This window comes from Eucalyptus grandis, chromosome 7 (assembly GCF_016545825.1).
Source record: "Eucalyptus grandis isolate ANBG69807.140 chromosome 7, ASM1654582v1, whole genome shotgun sequence".
Lineage (NCBI taxonomy): Eukaryota > Viridiplantae > Streptophyta > Magnoliopsida > Myrtales > Myrtaceae > Eucalyptus > Eucalyptus grandis.
Genome location: NC_052618.1, coordinates 16,847,591 through 16,870,979, shown reverse-complemented (window position 1 = coordinate 16,870,979; position 23,389 = coordinate 16,847,591). Strand labels below are relative to the sequence as shown.

The 23,389-nt window shown below is 38.6% G+C and overlaps 2 protein-coding genes across 4 annotated transcripts; both read right to left on the bottom strand.

Moving 5' to 3' along the window:
• Positions 1-1,778: 1,778 nt before the first annotated feature.
• On the bottom strand, positions 1,779-7,233 carry LOC104452851 (accelerated cell death 11). The gene is made up of 4 exons (XM_010067344.3): positions 6,839-7,233; positions 6,067-6,239; positions 4,649-4,794; positions 1,779-2,108 (listed from the first exon to the last, which is right to left on the bottom strand). Exons 1-4 carry the CDS (start codon positions 7,031-7,033, stop codon positions 2,002-2,004), a joined length of 621 nt encoding a protein of 206 aa, XP_010065646.1. The 5' UTR covers positions 7,034-7,233; the 3' UTR covers positions 1,779-2,001.
• A 2,384-nt stretch (positions 7,234-9,617) lies between these two features.
• On the bottom strand, positions 9,618-22,650 carry LOC104452850 (disease resistance protein At4g27190). 3 transcript variants are annotated; one of them, XM_039316603.1, is made up of 9 exons: positions 19,642-22,650; positions 14,997-15,805; positions 14,172-14,888; positions 13,067-13,524; positions 11,333-12,176; positions 11,111-11,211; positions 10,411-10,812; positions 10,206-10,244; positions 9,618-10,143 (listed from the first exon to the last, which is right to left on the bottom strand). In XM_039316603.1, exons 1-2 carry the CDS (start codon positions 22,510-22,512, stop codon positions 15,092-15,094), a joined length of 3,585 nt encoding a protein of 1,194 aa, XP_039172537.1. In that variant the 5' UTR covers positions 22,513-22,650; the 3' UTR covers positions 9,618-10,143; positions 10,206-10,244; positions 10,411-10,812; positions 11,111-11,211; positions 11,333-12,176; positions 13,067-13,524; positions 14,172-14,888; positions 14,997-15,091. The 3 variants fall into 3 exon arrangements, with proteins under 3 accessions (XP_039172537.1, XP_018715066.2, XP_039172536.1); XM_018859521.2 differs by having other exon boundaries at positions 11,141-11,211; XM_039316602.1 differs by having other exon boundaries at positions 10,411-11,211.
• Between the last annotated feature and the right edge of the window lie 739 nt (positions 22,651-23,389).

The following is a 23,389-nucleotide window of genomic DNA, read 5'->3' as shown; positions in this document are numbered from 1 at the left end:
ACACGTTAAATATTAAATAAATATTTTTATTTTTAATTAATTTGATTTAAATTCATATTAATTAAAAAAAAGAGCCTACAATAAATTTACATTAACAATATTAATAAATTAATTCATTGAAAATTCGAAAGACATTCATAATTAATACGTATCCATGTTTGGAAATTAGAATTAACTTATTTAAATAAATCTATGATTTTTTACAATGATCAAAATTTATTATCATTTAAAATTCAGTATTTTTTTTTAATTTTTTTTTCCGATTAAAACTTTGTTTCCCCACTCCCAATTTATTTCATTTTTTTCCCTCCCTCCCCCACGGGAGACTATTCCCCCTCCTAAATTTATTTCAATTTTTTTCCCTACCTTCCCACGTCAGACTATTTCCCCCACCCCAAATTTATTTCACTTTTTTCCCTCCCCCACCCACGTGACAGACTGTCACTTTCACCCCCATTGAGTTTCCAAAACCCTAGCTACCGGATCACATTTTTCCCCTCGCCGCACGACCTCGCAACCCCTTCCTCTCCTCACTTTTTTCCCCTTGCCGCACGGTCTTCCTCTCGATCTCCTCGTCGGACGACCTCCATACGACCCCCTTCCTCTCCTCTTCCTCTCGATCCTTCTCCTCGTCCTCCGCCTCGCCTTCAGCCCTTCCTCACTTGCAGTTGCAGCCTCATTGCCGATCCCGCAGCATCACTGTGGCCGCCCTTGCCTCGGACCTCGGTCTCTACTCTTTCTCTGGCGCATCAGTCTCTACTCTTTCTCTGGCGGTTTCTCGCCGTCGCGGGCTCGCCGTTGCTCGCGGCCTTGTCTCTCCTCCCTCGCCTTCGCTTCCATCCGACACGCGTGTCGAGACAAGTCGAAAAAAGTTGACTACGTGTCGGAAAACTCGACACGCGTTGACCGCGTGTCCGAGCGTGTCGACGTGTCCGACACGCTCCGACGTGTCGGACACGACACGGAAGCACGGACAAAGGGAAAGAGAAAGATGATGGGATGAAAGAAGAACGTGGGACCCGCAAGGAGAGAAAATGAATCAATCAAAGAAAAAGGGGATCTGACCAAAAGAAAAAGAACAAAAGAGGGACAACAGGCGTAACATGTTTTTTTTTTTTTTGGGGGGGTCAAAATAGGCGTAATATGTTAAAGACACTGAAATAGAAAGTGGATTAACCCAAAAAGGAGTGGAAAAAAGCACAACCTTTTTTTAACATGTGAAGTAATTAAGTAGTTAGTTCTAGATTTTTAGCCCTTTAGTAGTACTATGATGACGTGCTCGTATACTTGCCAGCGGATGTAACAATCATGTATCAATATGAACCTTTTGCATTAATGAAATGATGTCTAAAATTCAAAGTAAATAAGATCCATGGACCGAAATGGAATAAAAATAGTTCACATGTTCCTTTTTTATTCGTTTTTAAAAAATATTTGATCACTGAAAATGCAAATTTTGCCTCGACATTTAACATTGTAAGTATTTGACTATACACCATCGAAAATACAAAAGAGACTTTCCTTGATATACCAAAATCCTGTGTTTTCTTTTGGAACCAAAATAATTAGAAGGATCAAAAAGTTTTTCTTAGTTTCTTTTAACTTTGAACATAGCTTCTTATTTTTGTTCAAAAATAGTCTAAAAGTGCTTCCATCTTCAGAACTGTATAATTCTCAAATGAGCAGGAAAAATGAAAATACGAAAAGTTATCGTGAACCAAACAAGCCAGTTGCTCGAATTATTCATGTGTGAATTCTATGAAAGAAACAAAAACTGGTTAAAGTACGTAGTGTCCATATTTTGCATACGGTTCAGATTTTATCATTCTAATACATTTTTCTACTTGAAAGCTCAAGCCTACAAGCAGACGCTGTGGCCAAAAAGCCACCTGAAAAGCCTTCAGAACCCTGACCGGACAGATCACCACCACTTTACCGCTCAGACAAACTCAAGGTGACTATGCAATCGTGTACGGATACATCCGAACGTGTGTCATACGTTTACCATTCAATGCCTAGGTCTCTAGAAAGGAAGAGTCCGTTGATGTAAAGAATGACAGTCTCTGAAGCAACGATGTAATCCCGCAAATGAATCTTCGACGAGTTCTCTGCGAGAAGAAGATTTTGTTGAGAAGAAAGCCACCATTATAGAATCAAGTCACATAAACTCAAGCAGAAGGTCAGTGCATCACATCTCAGAGTAAACTTAGTACAATCTCATATCTTCATTCATTCTTTTATTAATTATCTTCATTCACTCTATCTGGCCTTTACTAGCATGGAAACCATCCCACTACTCCTCAAGGATAGGCAATCTAAAGTGCATGCTGCCTTCTATATACCCAGCAATCGTTGAACTAAAATTACCATTCCAACATTCCAATACTGAATAATCACATAACTCATACGACATATTATCCGTAGTGGTATTCTATCTCCACAAATACACCTCAATAACAAGTTTCTATAAGTATAATCTTTGAGTATAAGAAGTGGTCTTTCGGTTAGCTCAAACATCCGTCAGCTGCAGGCAATTAGCAAAATACCAAAACTACTATAAAAATACATGTACACTGCAGATAAACAATATCTCTATAAAAAATTTCACCTAAAATGTCTTAATAGCCATTGATATTGAGAGGAGACCATCAAGATTTGTTTCTACCAGATTAATCAGCCCGTGCACTTACCCTAGTTATATCGGAGACAAAATAATCTATTTATCATCACAAGCAGTGCTAATCATGTTGGACTCCTTCATTAGTAACCACACATCTATTCTCAAAACATGTGTACAGCTCAAACATCCCTTCCTCCCTTAGGCAGACAAACAAGCATACTAAGGCACGCAAGAACACATGAGGGGAGAGTACACGTGGACATATACCAAGCTTTTCCGCAGAAAAGGAAAACACTTAGACATAGGGGTGAGCATGGTTCGGATTGAGCCAGTCCATCCCCTTAACCCTAGGACCAATCCGCACAGTGTTGATCCTCAATTTTTGGGACTGAAAACCGATCTATTAATCTTGAGACCAAGAATCGGACTAATCCAATAATTTTGGTCCAGTTCCAGGATCAACTTGGAACCAATCAATAATTTTTTTTTGTTTTATTTTTTGTACTCCTTGAAAAGACGACTGAGGATCGAATTGACCCAATGAGTTTAGTCCAATTCCAAGGTCAACTTATAACCAACCGATAATCTTTTTGTTTCATTTTTTGTACTCCTTGAAAATGTGACAAAGGACTAGACCAATCCAATAGGTTTAGTCCGATTCCAAGGTTAACCCAAGACTAACCGATAATTTTTCTATTTTATTTTTTTGTACTCCTTCAAAAGGCAACCAAGGATTGGACCGACCCAATGGGTTCGGCAATAAGCAAGGTCAATAAAAAGAGGCGAGTGGAAAGCGTCAAATGGCGCAAGCGTCAAGTAAGGCAAACACCAAGCAACAAGGGGGCAAGCAGTGAGCGTCAAGCATCGAGTAGTGAGTGTCAAGCAACACGAGTGACCAGAAGTGAGCAAGACTAGTGTTGACCGGCAAGCGGGGAAGTTGTTTATTTCAATCTTGGCAAATTGAAGACAAAGAGGACAAAAAAGATAGAAAAGAACGAGTATTAAAAGAAGATATTGTGAGAAGTTCTTTATGTTGTTTTGGATGCCCTGAGGACTCCTCACTTAGATATTTTCCTTCTTTGTAAATTATGGTTGTTTTTTTTTTTGGTAATATTGTAAATTATGGTTGTTGATGCCATAAAACACATTCAAAGTCCAAACTATTAAAGAACAATGTAAAATTACTTGAACTCCTCACTAAATAGCTGTTTAATGCTATTGACATAATTTGACTTAGGGTTTTCTCTAAATAAAAAATTATAAATAATATATTAGATATATAGTATATATAAATTTAGATATATTATATATAATATATACGGTCATAGTTGGTTTAGGTTTGACCAATCAAGGATCCTAGGACGTAAATAATTGCATAATGTCATTCACTGACGCCAACCTGGCTTTACAAATTACTATTAGATGATGTTACCTGGACCCTTGTACTAAATATAATGCTCGTTCCTTCGTATGAATTGACTTTTGATACAAGGATTAATACATATTAACTACATTAATATATGATTGTTGAACTACTTTTTTAGCCATGCATCTTACGGTTTAAGAGTAATTACATACTTGCCATGGATGCTAGAGCTTCCAATGGTAATCCACACTTTCACATCGCAAGCCTTATTGCACTTTCCAAACAAAAACATCGTTCAATTCTTGCAAGAACTTGCAAATAATGCATGACAGAATTTTAAAGCTGATCGTGCTTCTGTTCTACATTGATATTTATTATTTTAAGCAATTAATAATTGAGCAGCGCAGATGATATGTTAATACTGATTCTATGTGCCTATTTTTCTTCCTCTACCCAGAAAGTGTAATGTAAAATAGCAAATTGGCTCCAAAATCAATGGATTGGCGTCAAGATAATCAATGTTAGAAACAGAGGAGCTAACCAGCACTCCACAAAACATGGTCTACGTATCTTTGGGCATGTTTCCTAATTGTTCTGACGAAACAAAAAGAGGAGAGGGGGCAGGATGAAAAAAACAGTGCTATAAATACATACAAACTCACCATCCTCTTTGATTTTCTTCAATAACTGTGCCCTTGTGGGAAGGGCATACAACCCAGCAGCTACAGCTTTCCTAATAGCCCACCCATGGTGAGGAGCAAGAACCTGCGCGTAAGCCTTGGAGACTATATCCTTGAAGGAATCCCCCCTGCCAAAATTAATAAGCCATAAAGATCACCCATAACAACATATGAAAGCAATGTCAAGTGCATTACTGGAAACAAGCTAATGAGGATAAGCCGACAGATCCAAAACATTTTCACCCACTATTTAGTTTTTACCCTTCCTGAATTCCACAGATCAACATTCTTCTTTATGTCATGTCTTCTTTGTCCTCCTCGCATTGTGGCATCTCTACTGCAGAACTACATTTCGCTTCTTCGTCCTCCTCTCATTGTGGTGTCCCTACTGCAGAACTACATTTTGTAGAGGCATATTGACTAGACATATCCTGTGTCTAACCCACTTTAAATTGAGTCCCCCCCTTCCCATCCTCGATCAATGCAGCAACAACTTTCTTTCAAAGATATGCACTCTCCAACTTTGGTGTTCAAAACTCAGAATTTTTTTCACAAGTGATCACAATTTCATCTAGTCTAGGGAAAAAGTAATCATTTTCCATGGTAACTTGTTCAACACTATCCTACTCTTGAGTTTTGAGCCCATTGTTAAGTGGGACACGACCCAAATTATATCAATCAGATCAGAAAATGAGATGACCCATTTTGAGTTTTCGGTTGTAGAGGTTCCAGCTGGTGTGGGGACCTCAGATGTAGGCCTCATGGTGACACGAATCCAAACCAGTTTCCTACTTTGCAGTGAGGTAATAGACTGTTTGGGCATTTTGTTGCATTTAACCTGACTGTATAGATTCATATACACAGTATGAGATGGGTGTATAGGAGATCTGGGTTTGTGAAGAGATCTGTAACTGTAATTTCCTCAAAGCACATCTTTTATGACCCTTCCTGTTAATATTTGTTGCATTGGCATGACCACATACCTACATAGCTACTGCAAGCCTAATATTGTGCAATCTTTCCAAGACATATGGAGACTTTCAAACCATAGTTCTTTGGAAGATAATTCATTAGTCCCTCGCCCACTCTCAACTTTGTGAAGTTTCCTCCTCTCTTGCTCCACAAATGTCTATATCCTATGATATTTGGAGGGCAGATAAGGGGTCATTAGGCGGTGGTTTTCTGGGCTTCGTGAAATTGTGTTCACTCTAAACAAGTTGAAAATGGACTGATTACGGACGATGGAAAACTTGAGCAAATGTTACCATATAATTAGATTTTTTTCTTTTCCTGCCATTTAATACCGTTAGCATTCCAGGAAACACACATTTGCTAATTTGTCGCAGTTATGTGCCAAGAAGTACAACAGAGAAAGCTGAAGCTGAACGTCATTTACATACTCTGATTCAAGAATCTGTTCGAAGATTACCCTGACCACGTCCAGGCCACGATTCACCCTCAGCAGATTTCTCGAATGGCTACCTGCTTTCCTGACACAGTTCCTTTCCATATCGTGATCCAGCAAAGCCGGCAAGGTCTTGATTGACTTGGATGCGTCTGCCAGATCACGAACCTGTTTGTCACAGGAAAGGAAAAAATTGCAGTGAGGGCACAAACAGCAAGATGATCACCCATCACATAAATGGTCGATCAGAAAAATTTGAAAATGCAAACATTGTAAATAGCAAAATCGAAAGAAGGGTGATAGTAAATCCCTATTTAAATCCCAAAATCACTTCCATGGAATAGCACTCTCCAAGAGAAGAGTCATAGAATCACATGAAGACACATGAAGCTAGTCGTTACAACGAGCTCCTTACACTAACAAAGCAAGATTATCCGCAGCCCAATAGAATCGGTTTGATCATACATTCTTCACCACACCAGAACAGCCAATATAAAAACACAGAATCAGCGGAGTTGGTTTCAATTCCAACCTTTCCGTTAGTAAAACTCAATAGAGTAGTACTCAAATTCCTTCCTCTGCGCGCTTTCACAGTACACTCGCTACTACCATCAACTTAGCCATCAACCCCTGATGTTACTCACACTTCCATAACTTTTTAACAATTTTAAACTCGATCATTGGAGTTGTCAAAAAAAAAAAAAACTCGATCATTGGAGGAAGTCGGGGAAAAGAATCTAGCACGCATGTAAGTCGCAGAATAATACCTTGGGGACGAAGTCCATCTCCGCAAACTTGAAAGCGATGCCGAGGCAGCCGAGGAGAGGGAACACAAGAGAGCAGGCGTGAGAGAAAGGCGCGACCTCGACGTCCGCCGTCTGGGAGTTCACGGCCGCTGCGAGCTCCTTGAACGACTGGGCAATCTTCCTCACTGGCTTGTCGTCGTTGCCTGGCTCGGCCATCGATTGGAAATAGGAATCTAACCAATACAATTAAGTCATTACGTTTATACAGTTCAGTAGGCTAGTATAAGTAAGGAGAGAAGCTGGTTCGGATCTTGCGTCACTCGATTGACTAATCTTGTCGATTAAAAAAATATGTATTTTAACGACCGAAGACCGAATCATTCACGCGGTCTTTGCCGTGTTCTTTTGGCAGTAAACAGGGAAGATACCTCAAGTCAAAAAAGAAAAGAAAAGGGAAGATACATTCCGACCTAGAAAAAAAAGGGAAGATCCCTGATCAGGTTTTCTACAAAAATAAATGATCGAACGGCGAGGACAGTGCTTAGAAGAGCAGCAACCACCAAGGGTGGGCCGATGGCCTCGGCAAGGCATGCCTTGACCATGGCACTTGGTTATTAGTAAGGAGAGAAGCTGGTTCGGATCTTGCGTCACTCGATTGACTAATCTTGTCGATTAAAAAATATGTATTTTAACGACCGAAGACCAAATCATTCGTGCATTCTTTGCCGTGTTCTTTTGGCATGTAAACAGGGAAGATACCTCAAGCCAAAAAGAAAAGAAAATGGAAGATACATTCCGACCTAGAAAAAAAAAAAGGGAAGATCCCTGATCAGGTTTTCTACAAAAATAAATGATCGACCGGCGAGGGCGGTGCTTAGAAGAGCAGACACCACCAAGGGTGGGGCGATGGCCTCGGCGAGGCATGCCTTGACCATGGCACTCGGTTATTAGTAAGGAGAGAAGCTGGTTCGGATCTTGCGTCACTCGATTGACTAATCTTGTCGATTAAAAAATATGTATTTTAACGACCAAAGACCGAATCATTCACGCGGTCTTTGCCGTGTTCTTTTGGCATGTAAACAGGGAAGATACCTCAAGTCAAAAAAGAAAAGAAAAGGGAAGATACATTCCGACCTAGAAAAAAAAAGGGAAGATCCCTGATCAGGTTTTCTACAAAAATAAATGATCGACCAGCGAGGGCGGTGCTTAGAAGAACAGCAACCACCAAGGGTGGGGCGATGGCCTCGGCAAGGCATGCCTTGACCATGGCACTCGGTTATTAGTCACAACGGAAGCGATGTATGGTGCCAAACGTTGGGTCAAGGCAGCTAACAATGCCGATAACACATTACCGCGTGGTTATTCTTTGGTAATAGATGTAAATGCACAGGTTGTTCGGTCACCATTCCCATTCGCTGTTTGTTTATACCGCACTTTTTTCTTCTTTCCTGTGCTACCGTGATGGCGTAATTTCCAAATTAACTTTTCGTGCTGGCGAGCCACCGTGACTTGTTAAGTGTAGGATTTCTAGTGCTTGGACAGTGTCAATTTTTGGTTGAAAGTATCATCTTGATCTTCGTACGTTGCTTTCATATTTATATAAGTAGAATCCCCAAAGTCTCTTGAAACCCTATCAACAAAAGTCACATTTGCTCTACTTATAATCAAGAATTGTATTACTATCCAAAAAAAAAAAAATTTGCGGGTAGTCAAATAATTTCAGACTATTCACTATCTACGACATGCCCATTTGAGTCATTATTAGCAAGACTTTGCAAATTTTGGGATAGAGTCGTCCACCATGGGACAGCTAATGAGCCAAATGCCATACATCGAAGAACCTGCCTTATGCCTCTAGTTACTTCACCAAAACAAATGCATACTTTATTTTCTACTAAACAAAGTTGATTGCGACCTTTGTTGTCACTTACATTTGCTCTAGACTAGTGTAGCCTCCATGGTAAAGAATTTCAAAATGAGGGCAAATCTTTTTTACTAGTCAAGTTGATAAAGGAATTGATACTTGATGTGGGTGAATCTTCAAATTATAAACATGGTCATCCTAAATGAATTTCCTAAACTTGAATTAGATTTACTTGTTTCAATGCAGACATTAAAGCACTCATGTCATATCTAATATTTTAAGGAAAAGAAAAAAGTAAGCATAGGAATGAGTCCTGAAAGTGGTAAGTGATGGAATGAGGTGTAAGTTAAATGGAGCCAAGGTAATAGATACATACACGCATATATGGCATTTTTGGCTTTCCATTTGGAGTCCAATTCACGGTGTTTCGAAGTACTAAAACCACCGACCAAAAAATAAAGCACTAAAATCCACTGCTGATCCACCAGCGCCAATCAAGTTGATGGATCTCTTGACTTTTTTGACGTGATTGCCAAAAAGTTGTTACTGTCCCACCACTTTCACTTTCACTTTCACTGTTAGCCCTCCTTTTGCCTCTCTTGCTTCCGGTAAATGTACCCATAGTGCTTTTTTTTTTTAATTGTCTCTCCGGCCCGCTAGAAACGGCACAGACTTGCTCGGACTTGTCCGATGAATCGCAGCCATTGATCCTATAATACTCATAAATTTGACTTACTTGCCCTCCATCCAAATTATAAGATCCAATCAACATTTTCTTGGAAATAGTGCATATAAGAATATTTTTATGAGACTACCGTGGTGGCTTTGCTAGGTAGGCTTCTACCTTTGAAGGGAAATGTTAGATGTCCAAAACCCCTGCAACTTGCGCGTTGCAGGGAGGCTAGCAGATCATTAGGTGTTTACGCGTGTGCCCTGGTAGTGGTAGTGAGTCATGGACTAGCGTCACCTGAGAGTTTACGTGACGGCTGTCAGCCAAGTAGTTCCTCCGGCACAAAAAAAATAAAATTATGAGTAATCTATCTAGTAGCGCATATAAGACTTGAGCTGATCACTGCTCTTCTTGATAGTGTCCAAGCTTTCGAGAAAGACAGGAAGGTATTTGTCGCAGCTGGCTTAGAGGGCACGACGCCTAACAAGAACGGGATCAGAACAGAATGATTGGAGGAGAAGTTTAACTTGTACCTCGAGTCGAGGGTCACAGAAGAGTCCAAAGACGCCTTCTCCAAATATCTTCAGGAATGAATGGAGACATTCTTCCGGTGTGAGCTTTGGCAAGTTCTTTTGGACTGAACTCGAAAGGGGTGATAAAAGGTATCCGAGTTATTTTGCGGAGAGTTTGCTTGACGTTCTTGACCGTGTCAAAAGCAAGAAGAGAGACTTTCCTGGGGTCAAGTTGGGTCGTTGACCTGATGATAGTAGGAACAAGTTCGCGACAACGAATCTAACAAGATAGAAGTTAGAAGCAATATAGTAAACAAAGCAAAGATGAAATGCTGAACTTACATCGATAGGGGCAGCACACTCTAACCCACCGGAGAGTTCCTGTACGGAATTCAAATTAAACAAGAAAACAAAACATTCAAGCGCAGAGTTAGCTTGTAAATTCAGATTCACCCCGAAAATCTCATGATGAGCTGTTTGAACTTCGGTCTCTCCCCAAACTCCGTGCTGTTGAATGTGCGTAAGAACTGCCATGAACTTAAGTTACCTGACTGAAGGGAGAAACGAAAGAGTGTTGAAATTTCTCGAGAAGGCCAAAGTGTAGAAATCAGTTCGCATGACTGGCTTCTACTTCTCTTTCTCGACATGCTCCCGTTGCCACTTCTTGCAGTAGACTTACTATTATCTGACTACAGACTAGTTAACTAATAAATCTAAACTTTGGGAACTGGCAACCTCACAGGAAGTTGTTAGCCCAATTATCCATAAAAAAAAAAAGAGCAGTATCTTTAGGTCATTATCATTTGCCCAGAGGCCAACAACGCAAGTTGGGGGAAAAAAATAAAACAAGAAAGTCTTATCCTTCACCAAGTTGGCTAGAGCATCGGCACAGCTATTGGTCCCCTAAACACGTGCTCTATCTTCACCTGCCGGAACATTTTTATGCCTCCTATACCCGATTAAAAGAGGCTCAAGTAAGTGATTGTCATTGAAAGTTTATTACATATATCAAGTATAACAACATCCATCCTCTTTAGGTCGTTATCAAGAGAGAGTGTGCGGTGCAATGACTAAATACAAATTGAGTCTCTTTTATACCAATGGGACTATGGAATAATTATGCAGGAATGTAATAGATAGGCCCAAACACACTCCGTTTTGTTAAAAATATCATATTTTATGATCCCAAAAAAATGAACAATCTTATAGCATAACTAGTGGAAAACAGGGTAATTGGAAAGATTCACCAGTTCAATCAAAATTTCCTTCATCTCAACCTTTGACTGTGCCTCATTAACTTCCAGGTCTCTGTACCATTTGCAGCACCTGCCCTTCCCTGTACTAGTGTCTAGACAAGTTAAAAAGATGAAAAATTTAGAATTTAGAGTGCTTATCGTGTTGGACAAGTGGAGAAGCAGAGGCAAGCCCAAAAAAAAGGATGAAAATGACATTAATCGGATCTTACTAACTTTTACATACGCTTGCTTATGCCGAAAGCTTTTGTATGGCTGTATTAAGATCACCTTCCAAGTGCACTTCGTAATTGTATCTGAACAGTGTCGCAAGAAGTTGTTTTGGTGTGCTTACAGGACCCTTAGAAAATATCTTCATTTTTGGGCAATCTTCCACTTCAAAATAATTCAAGGATGGAAACCTGAAGATGCAATTTGTGGAGGAGAAGCATACTAGGGTTGGCAGATGTTGAAGTCCTAATGTTTCTAGCTTCCTAAGAGAAATCACTTTTCCTTCTTCGTCTCCATCATTTGCCACAACTTCTTTCATTCTTTCACATCCTACTATAGACATGTAAGTGAGGTGCACCAAATTTGTGATTGCTGAAATTGTTACTAGATATACTAATCCAGAGGAATTTTTTACAACTAACTCCGTCAAATTTTTGAAGGATGTCATGGTTGGGAATAATGTTGTCAAATCGGGACAATCCCAAACCTTAAAAGCTTTGATACTCTGAAGAATTTTTGACACTAAATAGTTTTCTCTCCACACACGCTTTAGGTTGTGTAGGTGGCTTAACTTAAGTTTTCTTAAATTTTCAAGCACCAAAGGTCTTCCCCCATCAACAAGTCCTTCATCTGGGAAAATATCCTCAAAGGAACTACAGAAGACCTCAAGGTTTTGTAGATTCTGAAATCTCTCTAGGATGAATCTGGTAGGAAAGACAGCATTTTCATCATGAAAGCATCCCAATGTTAGTGCTTCTGCCTGGCCGAAGATGTTATGAGGAAATTTTCCATCTTCTATCATTTGAATATCTTTATCGACTAATAAAAGTCTCTCTGAGTTTGGAAACTCCTGTCAAATCGCCAATACAACAAAAGAAGTAATCCAAAAAGGTTCATTTATAGATTATGTGCTGTAAAAGGTAAACTTAAGTCATATGATTGACATGGAAGGTGCATCCTCTTATAATTCATTAAATTTAAAGAGCCCTGCATACAAGTCTCATCTTTTGAAGTCATGATACAAAATACAACTATAATCAAATGCTCCACTATAATCATCCACATCGAAAACTTGAAGAGAAATTTTTAAGTAGACGGTGGTATGTCTAAGTTGGTAGAGTGAATCTAAATTCATGAACAACCCAACTCACCAAATTAATCTTTCATTAAAATTATCTCAATCTCAATAATAATATGTCATTGTTTGCAATATTACGAAACGGAATACACTCAATAGTGTTACTAAAACATATGGGGGTGAATTAAAGCATAAAGTAGAATATAGTGAATGATGATGATTCTAATTAATTAGTCTTACAAAGAACATTGTTTGAATTTATTTTATTTAGAGTTTGCAGAAAATGAAAAAGAGAGAAAAGTTAAATGATGAGACACAGTGTCGACAATCGACAGGACCACATATTAGATCCTCATTGACTTCTCCGACGAGCACCACAATACATAATATTTAACTAAATTAGATGGGGAATATCTTGTTTTGTCAACAACAATCTATAACTATTTTTGTAAATTTTGATAATGGAATATCTTATAAGTGTCCACAAATGAAAAGTATAATTATGATTTTAGGGACATCTTATGTTGTTGAAACATTAATAGGCAAGGGATATCATGCTTTCTACAGTATCATAATATGACATGACTATGCAGCGGACATGAGATCAGTGAGTGTGTTAAAGAACATAAGTAAAAATTGAGAAAGAGTAGTTGCAATTATACCCTCTCAAATGAAGAGTGTGCTTCTTGGTCTGAAAGGTTTGTTGATCGTCCCTTTGAGTCCACTTGTTCAGTTTGTTACAGTGAGTCACTCGCATTTTCTTCAAGAATGGCCAATTCAAAGTATGAAAGTTGGGGCAGAAGCTCTTGAGTCGTGGCATATCATGTAATACTAGAGAGGTCAGTTTCGGGAAAAGAAATTGAGCAGTAGTGGAGAGTGGAGTGTCATCTCCACTCGCAACTATTTCCTCGATCACACAAAACTCCACTCGAAGTTTCTCAAGTTGGTTTAGACTACTAGCCACCCAGTGCGGAAATAGATTTTCAAGGCTCTTACAACTTTGAACCACCACTTTGCCTAAATGTTTGGAAGTGAGAGTTTCTCCAGGACCATCGGTCCATATTTTGGTTAAGTTTTCCATGTGGGAGAGAACCATGGAATTGAGCCAAGGAAATTGTACCTGTCATATTGAAAAAAAAAAATGGCACAACAAATGTGATTACATGGAGTTACCACCTTAAAAGAAGATTTTTCCAAAATTTCACAGTTCTCGCAAGTATCGAACGATCCACCAAGATATTTGCCTCAATCAAATGATCCCTATGACCACATTATGCTTGTTTGGAGAAAATCAATCATGTTATGAGCTCTTACGACTTGTGCATTGAAAGCAAGTACTTTACCTTTTTTATTTGGCTACAATAAAATTATTGTAATTATGACTTGTCACAATCAAAAAATTGAATGACTATTTCCATAATTCCCTAAATCTATTAATATTCTATATTAAGGATTATGATGAGTTTTTGAAATATTTTAATAATGTAGGGGATACCTATCATTAGTATTCTCCAACTTTCATGTTTGCCGAACACAAATAAGTGTGCCATTATCAAAGTTTAGATCAAGGCCCCGCTCTCTGATAGGTAAACAATTTGTGAATTGGGTTTACACTCACGAAGTCTTGGTTGGTGTTGACACCTTTTTTTCTTGTCTTTTTGGCCACAAGTTGGTCTTGACTACAATATCCTTTAGCCCAAAAAAATATATTTTGAAGTGCATTTTCAGGTTATAGTTAAAAACAAGAAGAATTATAATAAGACTAACCTGTGGAGTGAAAAGTGATTGAGTGCCTTGGTCAATCTCCATCGAAGATTGCGAAGTCAAACTTCTCATCTTGGGACAGTGGGCAATACTCAGCTCATATAATCCGGGACAATCGAGCATATGATTCGTCCCCGAGAGGAAAGTAGTCAAATCGGGCAAGTACTCCAGCTTTATCGCCCAAAGAATCGAGAAAGTAATCTTGTCCACTCCACTTCCTTCCCCTACTCCCTCTGCGATCACTCCTTCCATTTGACCACACTCCTTTATTTCCATCAATGTAAGATTGGCAAGGCATTGAACCATCGATGGAGCAAAAGCATGTCTCAAGTTGCTACAATTATAAAGGGTCAAAGCACTTAGATAACCAAAGAGAAGCGTCCCTTGAAGATCTTTGTTCCATAGTCGCCTCAACTTTGGTAAATTGACCAAGTGCAGAAACTGTAATTGAGGCAACACCCAAGTGCTTTCCACCGCCTCCAATCCTTCGAGATCGAATACTACTTCTAGCAATTCGCAATCATGCACTTGCAATGATTTCATATTGCCTAAAAACAGCATTAATTTAGGAGAAATAGCATTAATAAACGATGAACATTTATCTACCACCAGTGATTCTAACTGCCAAGACGACTTTATGGGAATAAGTTCAGTGTGCCATTTTTCGATCAGCCCAGGGAACTCAGACAGCCGCATAAAGTTTACTTTAGCAACCATAGCCTGTTAGAAAATGCATCATTAAACATAAACTACTTGTTAGCAAAAAGCAATTACTTTATTGATAATCAAAACCATCCAATTGGATAGAATTTGGAAATGGATGCATACCATTTCTTCATATATATTTTGGATGGTGATGTTGAGGTTTCCCTTCCAAAACCACGTTTCTTCCGACACTTGTACTCTCCTCAACTTTGGCGCCTCTATTGGTCCCTAGAGAAGAACTTCATGTTAAAACATCCAATCACAATGACATCTTCCAAGAGAGGGAACATCAAAGTGTATTTAGCTGAGCTAAAGCACCTCAACCCTATCAACCCATTAAGCTCCATATACTTTAATTGATTAAAAGCCACTACATGCCCCTCCTTACCTCCCTCATCACTAATGACTTCTGTCAACATTTTACAATTACTTATCCTCAATTTTGTGAGTTCCACCAAATTTTCAGCTATTATAGGAGGAAACATATTTGACAACCCATCACAATACGACACATCTAGAGTTTTCAGATGTCCAAAATATTTTGAAATGGGTAATATTACTTTTAGGTTATGACTTGGGCCTTGTACAGCTTCCACATTGATAGTCAGCTCTTCTGATCCTTCCTTCTCGATGAGTTTCACAATGCCACTCTTATCAATCTTTAGCTCCTCAAGGTGGATTAGATCTTTGGCTACTGAGGTGGGAAATAGAGAGGTGAGACTCTCACATCTGGAAATGCTAACAGAACGTAGACACTGAAATTTGTCTTGACAGTAGAGTTTCTTATCCCATACACACTTCAGCTTACTGCATTCATGCACAGAAAGCGATTCTAGATCGTGGAAAGAATCCTCAGTAACTTGATTGTCCCATATCATCTCAATGTTATCCATCCCACTGATATCTAAATTCTCCAAGCAAGGAAATGTAACCTGCAATATTCGCTCATAGAATTGGTGATTCCATAACTTTCCAATGTATATACAGAAGAGTGATGGGGGGGGGAGGATAGGGAATACGAGGAAAGCCTGTCGCTTACTCTAGTTGTGACGGTACACGTTTAAGCGAGGAAGCTAATGAAAAAAGAAAGAAGATTGCGCCATAATAACTTCTGCGTCTTTAAGCAAGTAAAAAGGGCATGTTGGGTTTGGCTGGTGTTCAAAAACTTATTAGATCATTTAATATTAAGATAGTTACGTGAACATTTCCGATGAGTTAAATGACCTTTCTATTCACTTGTCTAGTTTATCGAAGATTTGAGGCATTTACCATTAGACTCAATCATTCCTCAAAGCTTAAAAAAGAGTCCATCTTATACCCTAAACAATCACTAAGAACTAGAGATGATGATATTAGTTATAGCATGATTCCAGTCATTTTTCCATATGGTCGCTCAAGATAAATAGTTTGTAAAATCGTGGTGTAAGCGCAGCCCTCTCCAACGACGTATGAGTCGTGCAATCCTTTGCTATTGAAGAAAATATTAAGTAGCACAAAAGGAAAAACGGAATAAAATCAAAAGGACTTTAAAAAAGCTTCTAAAACTCACACACAAAAAAAGAAACAAAAAATAAAAAATAAAATGAGGAATCTTTCTCTAGTCTACCCTTCAAATAATAACTTGCATTGCTGAGCTTAATTTGATTAGTGAGCCAGTTTTATTCCATCTGAAGAATTTTACATAATAAAAAAATCTAGTTAGTAGAAATACTGAGGTCAAGATTGGCTTAGCAAGTGGAGCATTATTATGTCTCAATACAATAAAGCAAACCCAACAATACTCTCAACCTCAAATTTTGACCCATAAAGTTAAAATAATATGCTTGGCCAATGTCTAAGGAAAACTAACCATATGTTTTTGAAAATGGGCAAAATGTTAATTTACAAATGCTCATACAGCAAACATATAGTCACTTTAGTCTCTCCTAGATTCTAAACTTAGTTCAAATCTTTCCCACTCTTCAATTTACTTAATTTCTTAAAACAATCAAACCACACTTTTTTTATTTTGCATTTATTTTCTTGGTATTTTTTAACTTACATATACGTGTGCCATTTTTGCTAGTCCAAAATTAAACTAGCTAGTATAAGTAGTAATTTTTGAATCACTTCGAGATGGTTATTTAAGTTACAATATGAATAAAATTCTTCAAGGAAATTGCCATTTGTTTTCTGGGCACAATTTCAAAGAAACTAGAAGCACGTCAAGAAAGAGTTGAACAATGTAAATTGTTCCGCTTAGATTCGAAAGGGTAAACAAAATGCAGGTGAGGATTGGTTGGAGAAAGAGTATTAGCCATTTAGGAAGAAAATGATGGAGAGATTGAGATTAAACAGGCGACTAATCATCCGTCAAATTGTTATTTTCCTAAATTGTTATTTACTAGGTACAAGGAAACACACGGAAAAGAACTGTGGCCCTATCTTGCTCTATCGATTGTGGTTGTCTTATACATGGGATCAAAGAGATTCCTCAAATCTCCATTTCTTTTTCCAGAATCGTTTGTGAACGCATCCTTATCTTGCAAAGGTCATACCAAAAGTGCAATAACAAATATTTGAAAACAAAAATGACGATATTCCTCTAATCAATTACGGTCGGTTGTGCAGTTTCTCTATGATTACTATGCTTTTTCAATCGAGTCGTCACGGTTGATTTGTCCAATACTAGCAATTTTCCATTTTCATTTTATTGAAAGTAGTTGGGTGGTGGGGATCACACATTTTATTATTAATTGACCAAAATAACCTTCTATGTTAGGCAACAAGATCAATCGCCCATTCACCTCCTATTTCTCCCATCTCTATTCTTCACCTTCTACTTTTATAGTTAACTGACTAAAATTTCCTTGTACATTGAAAACAAATCATCATTAATTAAGCATACGTTTTCTCTCTATCTTTGTTTCCTACTACCACCACTACTTGTCCCATCTTTTTAAATTATGATCCATTAATAATATATGTAAGTCGTAACTTTGGCCCATAAAAAAGAACTTTGCTTAGATTGTTAATTCTTTTATGCAACTTTTCTATTCATCTTAACGGCAATGGGACGATACGAGGCCCTACCTCGAATGAGGTAAATTTGCTCGTTGAAGAATGCTGCAGGGCATCTGTCAAGGCAACTAGTGGAGCAAGATGAGGCATGTAAAAGCATAGTAGGATTTTATGGACTAAAATTGCAAACTTAAATCTGTTAGAAAATTTAAGCGATCATAATTTTAAAAGGAGATGGGAGAGGCTGTGGCAATAGTGGGAAAGAAAATTTGAGAGAGAAAAAGCAAGCGTCATTAATGATTAATTGATTTTCAAACATAAAAGGAATTTTTAATTAGATAACAATAAACATAGAAGGTGAAGAAAAGAGATGGGAAAGAAAATTAGGGTGATTAATCTTGTTCCCTAACATATAAAGTTATTTTGGTCAATTGATAATAATAGGTGTATACCAAGCTAAAGAGAGGTGGAAATAGTCCCACCCAAAATAGTTTCATTTTTTCATTTTAGACAAGTTTTTAACTTCAAAATTAATGTGTAAAATCCAATATCGTCCTTGTAAACCCATTAGATTTCTCTGATTTTAATAGCTTATTAGTGTGAGATTATGTAGGACCAATACCAACTGTTCTAAAAGTTTAAACTATTAAATGAATACGTTGTTTATTCTATCACTTCCTCACACTTAATTTGCTCTTCTTCTTCTTCTTTTTCCCTAGTACTAATTATGGAAATATTTGCTAGGCAGGCCGAGGGGCCCCTTATGAAAGATCAAAGTTAAAGGGAAATTACTCAAAAACCCCTTATCAACCCTTCGTCCAATTCACCATTTGATGTGCTTGACATGTGATTTTTTTTTTTAACGGTAAAGAAGCAATATTTCTGTATTTGGCCCCCGAATGCATTAAAATAACTTAAATTTTCCATATAAAAAATGAGGAAGAAAATGCAATGATAGTGAAGAATCATTGAGGACAAATAGTAATTGAATTAAAATAGAGTAGAATTACAATTTTACCCTTGAAAAATCACATGTTGGGAGATTGCAAATGGAAAAATGGACCAAGGGTTGATGGCTCAAGGGTTTTGTGTGAAGTTTGAAATTTTGAGAGTAAATATGAACCCCTCCAAAAGTACATGGAGGATTTCGTTTAATGTTTACTCAAAGTCGCTCAATAATGCCTGCGACCCCAAAATATTAAATATAAGTTGCAAATTTATATTTGTGATGCCAAAGATGTGTATTAACATATCCATCCATATTATACAATTTTGCATGCATGCATGCATGAACATGCATAGAATTGTGTACTCTTATAAGTGCGGGCCTACGCAATGGCTTTTACCAGAATCAACTATATTATACATTTAAAGATAATAACAAAGTTAGAAAACTAAATTCAACGGAATCAATTTCACAAGATTATTAACTGCTTTTTTATGGAATTATTCTAATGTCAAAATTCCTTTCAATTTTGCTTTATGTTGCCATATCAACATAGATATACTTGCCGCATGTAAGTTGTAAATAATTCAGAAGATAGCAAACAAAATTTACATGGATTTCATACAATTAGCTGGATTTCTACACAATAAAGAGAAACGGAAGATTGCTTTATCTAATTACAAAGAATCATGAATCGATAAGGTAATTAGGAGGTAAATGAACTGAAAGTAACAGAATGAGTAAGCATTATAATCATGTTACGTCTAATTAGCAAAGGAAGGAAAAATTAATAGACACTATATTCTGTCAATATAAAATTACCTGTTGCCCGTTGAAGAATGCAACTCGAGTGCCAACTTGGTCGTCTGATGTACTATTCGAAGGAGCTATCTTGGCAATGGAAAAGTTTTTTATATTTGGCAAGTCACGCAATTTCAACTCATGCAAATTACGCAACTCAATTTTGCCACACTTATCAGCTTCTACAATCTCCCGCATTAAATAGCACTCGAAAACACTAATCTCTTCTAGCTGTGGAAGTTCGCTCATTGATGAAAGAGGAAACAAAACTTCCATCTTATCACAATTTATGACGCGTACTACTTTTAGTGTGCTGAAGGACTTCGAGGAGATATAGTTGTGGCATAGCTTCTCCAAGTTGATGAGATTTTGGAGATGTAATGACTCTAACGTCTTAAAAGTGGGAATGCAAGGCCATCCAAGGATGTAATGGACGGAGGAACTATTCTGGATGTGTAGATGCTTTAATTTTGGAAAACATTTCAGGGATAATCTGCAAATACTTTGCTCAATTCCATTCAACCCGTCCAAAAACAGATTATTGGTTTTGCCTAAGATAGATTGTATACATCCTTTTCGAAGAACTTCGCTTACTGGATTCAACTTGAGCTCCAATGTCCTCGATCCTTTATTCTCGCTTGGCCAGCGCCATGCATTACCTATTTGGATTCGATACCTCGTTAATTTCTCGAGGTTTAAATCCTCTGGAAGCACACTCGGATCAGGAATGGATACATGCAAAGTGTAGAGATTCGTCATATTATTCAACTCAATTAGACTGGCATTAGTTGGTGGAGTTTGCTCCATGGCATTCCATTGATGAAAGCTATTCTCCATATATAGCTCCTCCAATTTGATCAAGCTTCCAAGCACATCTGGTTCAATTATCTCAAGTAGGGAACAATTCAGGTCTAACAACCTCAGCTTTGCCAATTGCCCCATCTCTTTTGGCAATCGCTGAATTTTGGAGTTCACAAAGCTGAGAATTTCTAGTCCTTTTAGCTTGCCAAGAATGGCTACATCCTCTAACAAACAACCATCAAGACATAAAGTGTGTAAGTTCTCCAAGAACTGAAATAGGGAAGGTGAAAGAGTGAGACGTATCCCAGTAAGATTTAAGACCATGACTTTTCTCATAGAATCGAAATATGAATTTGGGACATTAAGAGATTTATTGTTTGTGAACAATAAAAAGATGTGCAGTTCAGGGCAATCTAATTCTTGAGGAAGCTCTTTCATGTCAACATAGGGAAAGCATATAGCCTTACAACTTTTGAGCGTGTCCTTCGATAACTTAGTTACTGACTTATGTTTATCTTTCAACACAAGAAGAGGGTGATCCCTTGAAGCAACCGAGGAAACAAACTGACGAACCAAGTCATGTATCTTGAAACTATCGGCGTCTCCATTGTCCAACAAAAGGGAGGAAGCTTGAAGAGTACGAATTAGTGATCTTAACCTATTTCTAGCATCCTCCAAGCGATTATATTCTCCAAATAACCCCAAACCTATTGCGTACCTCACCAAGTTATTAAGAGAGGGCTTAGAGATGCCATAGACAACACAAAGTTGCAACAATGACTTCACCTCATCGCCTTTCAAATGATCATAACTCAATTGCAACATCTTATTTATCACCTCACCAATTCCTTCATTCTTACACATCTCGATTTGCTTCAGAGTATCACTCCATTCAAATATATCAGCGTCTTTAAAACGTTTGGCCATTGCAAGAATTAAGAAAGGCAAACCTGCACATTTGTGGAGTGCTTCATCTACCAAGGGTTTGAACACATCATCATGTACTTTGTCTCCCACCATTCTCTCAAACAATCTTCTCGCTTCTTCCTCCTTCAGCCCACCAAGGAGGAAGTCCCTGTCGCAGGCCATTTCCCTTCGCAAAACATCTCTATCTCTCGATGTCAACAGTAACTTGCATCCTAAAACTCTGTTGTCATGTCTGCAAGGAATGCCGACTGATTTCAAGTCGAGCCCCTCCCATAGGTTGTCCAGTATTATGAGGACCTTCTTTTTCTTCCTCTCCTCATCTTCCAACCTCCTGTGTAGAAGATTAGCTCGCAGGCTAACATACTCTTCGTTCTTCACGTCACTAAGGCCCAACGCGTGCGCAATCTCTTCTTGAATCCTTTTGATGTCCGGATTTTCCGACACATCAGCCTTAGCAACCAGATCAAATGACTTCTCTTCCCGTATGCACCTTTCGGCATCAACCAAAAGGGTGGACTTGCCGACCCCGCCCATCCCGTGAACCCCAACCACACTATAGCAGTTGTCGGCCAGAGCATCCATGATCTTCCGTATCATCGAAGCTCTGGATTCGAAGACGCCATCATCCTTTAGCTTAATTAACATCGAGGCAGAAGAAGTGGAGGCCATCGCGGCGGTCAACTGGACCACATCTTTGCCTGCTCCCCCAGCTAGAGTCGGAGCAACGACATTCCCTGGAGCAGGATCGCTGAAGGAGATGTCCTTGAATTCACTGCCTTCTCGAGCGAGTTGCCGAATGATCTCAATCTTTTCCTTGGCCTTCCTGCTAAACTGATAGCGACTACTAGGGTCAGGAATAGTCCCGTAGCAGCAAGTCTTGCTCGCTTTTTCGATGACGCCCAACAGATCTTGCGCATCCTTCAAGGACTTCTCAGCACATGCCTGCCACTCCATGACCTGACTGTATACATTCCGAAGATTGCTTCTGGCCACTTCCACGGCATTGTGAACCCTCTCAGCCTCATACGCCAGCTTCCCAACTTGCTTCTGAAGATCCCGGGCATAGCTCTTAGAGGACATGACGTATCCGAATTGACGCTTGATGGGAGCCACTACGCACTTCAAAACATCCCACGCAATAGTTATGGCAGGATCAATAGACATTTTTCTTTGATTCTTTTCCAAGAAAGAAATAGTGAGAAAACAGAGAGATAGAGAGTGTTGAAAGAGAGCTGCAATACTGAAGAAGAGGAAATATAGTTGGGCTGAGGAAAAGAAAGAGCGGAAATAACGCAAGTATGATGAGAGACGAAGAAGGCAAAGAGACTTGAGTGCAAATACTCAACAGCTGATAGTACCGTGCATCCAACGATGTTGTACAACCCTAAAAATGACCCGAGGAAGAAAGAGAAGATAGGTACAGATGGAGCTTGATAAAGTAACCTTGGTTTTTTTTTTTTTTATGACTAAAAAGTAACCTTAGTTAAGGCCTCAACTAAACGCTACTTATTTCCTTGGGAAGATAAAACACGGTAGCACACTGCTCCGAGTTGTCACTAGCCAAAATCAAGAATTAAAAAAAGAATAAAAAAGTCAGTCGCCTCGATCGAAACACGAACTGTGGACTTATAAATAATGGAGTTATAGAACCCTCCACCCTGAATGGCTTTGCTAGCTTTGGGCCCTCTCCTGCTCACGAAGAGGAGGGGTTCGAATCCCCAATGCGTCGCAGGGTGACTTAACCGCTGACGTGAAGGTGGTGGCCAGCTTACATCAGCCTCAGATTCTTCCCGTCGGCTATTGGCTTTCGGGATTTCCTAGGTCAAAAAAAAACAATGGAGTTATAGAAATGAATGATTTTCTACATTTTATCATTCCTTTACTTAACCAGTCACCATCATCAATGTCTCAGTCTCCGCATGCTTTCTCCACCGCCAATGGACGAACATTGGCAAGTGTTAGTCGTATACCGCTTGTTGTGTGGATCCTGAAACCATATTAAGAATAGAGAGGTGATGCGACAATTAAGCCAATTGAACTA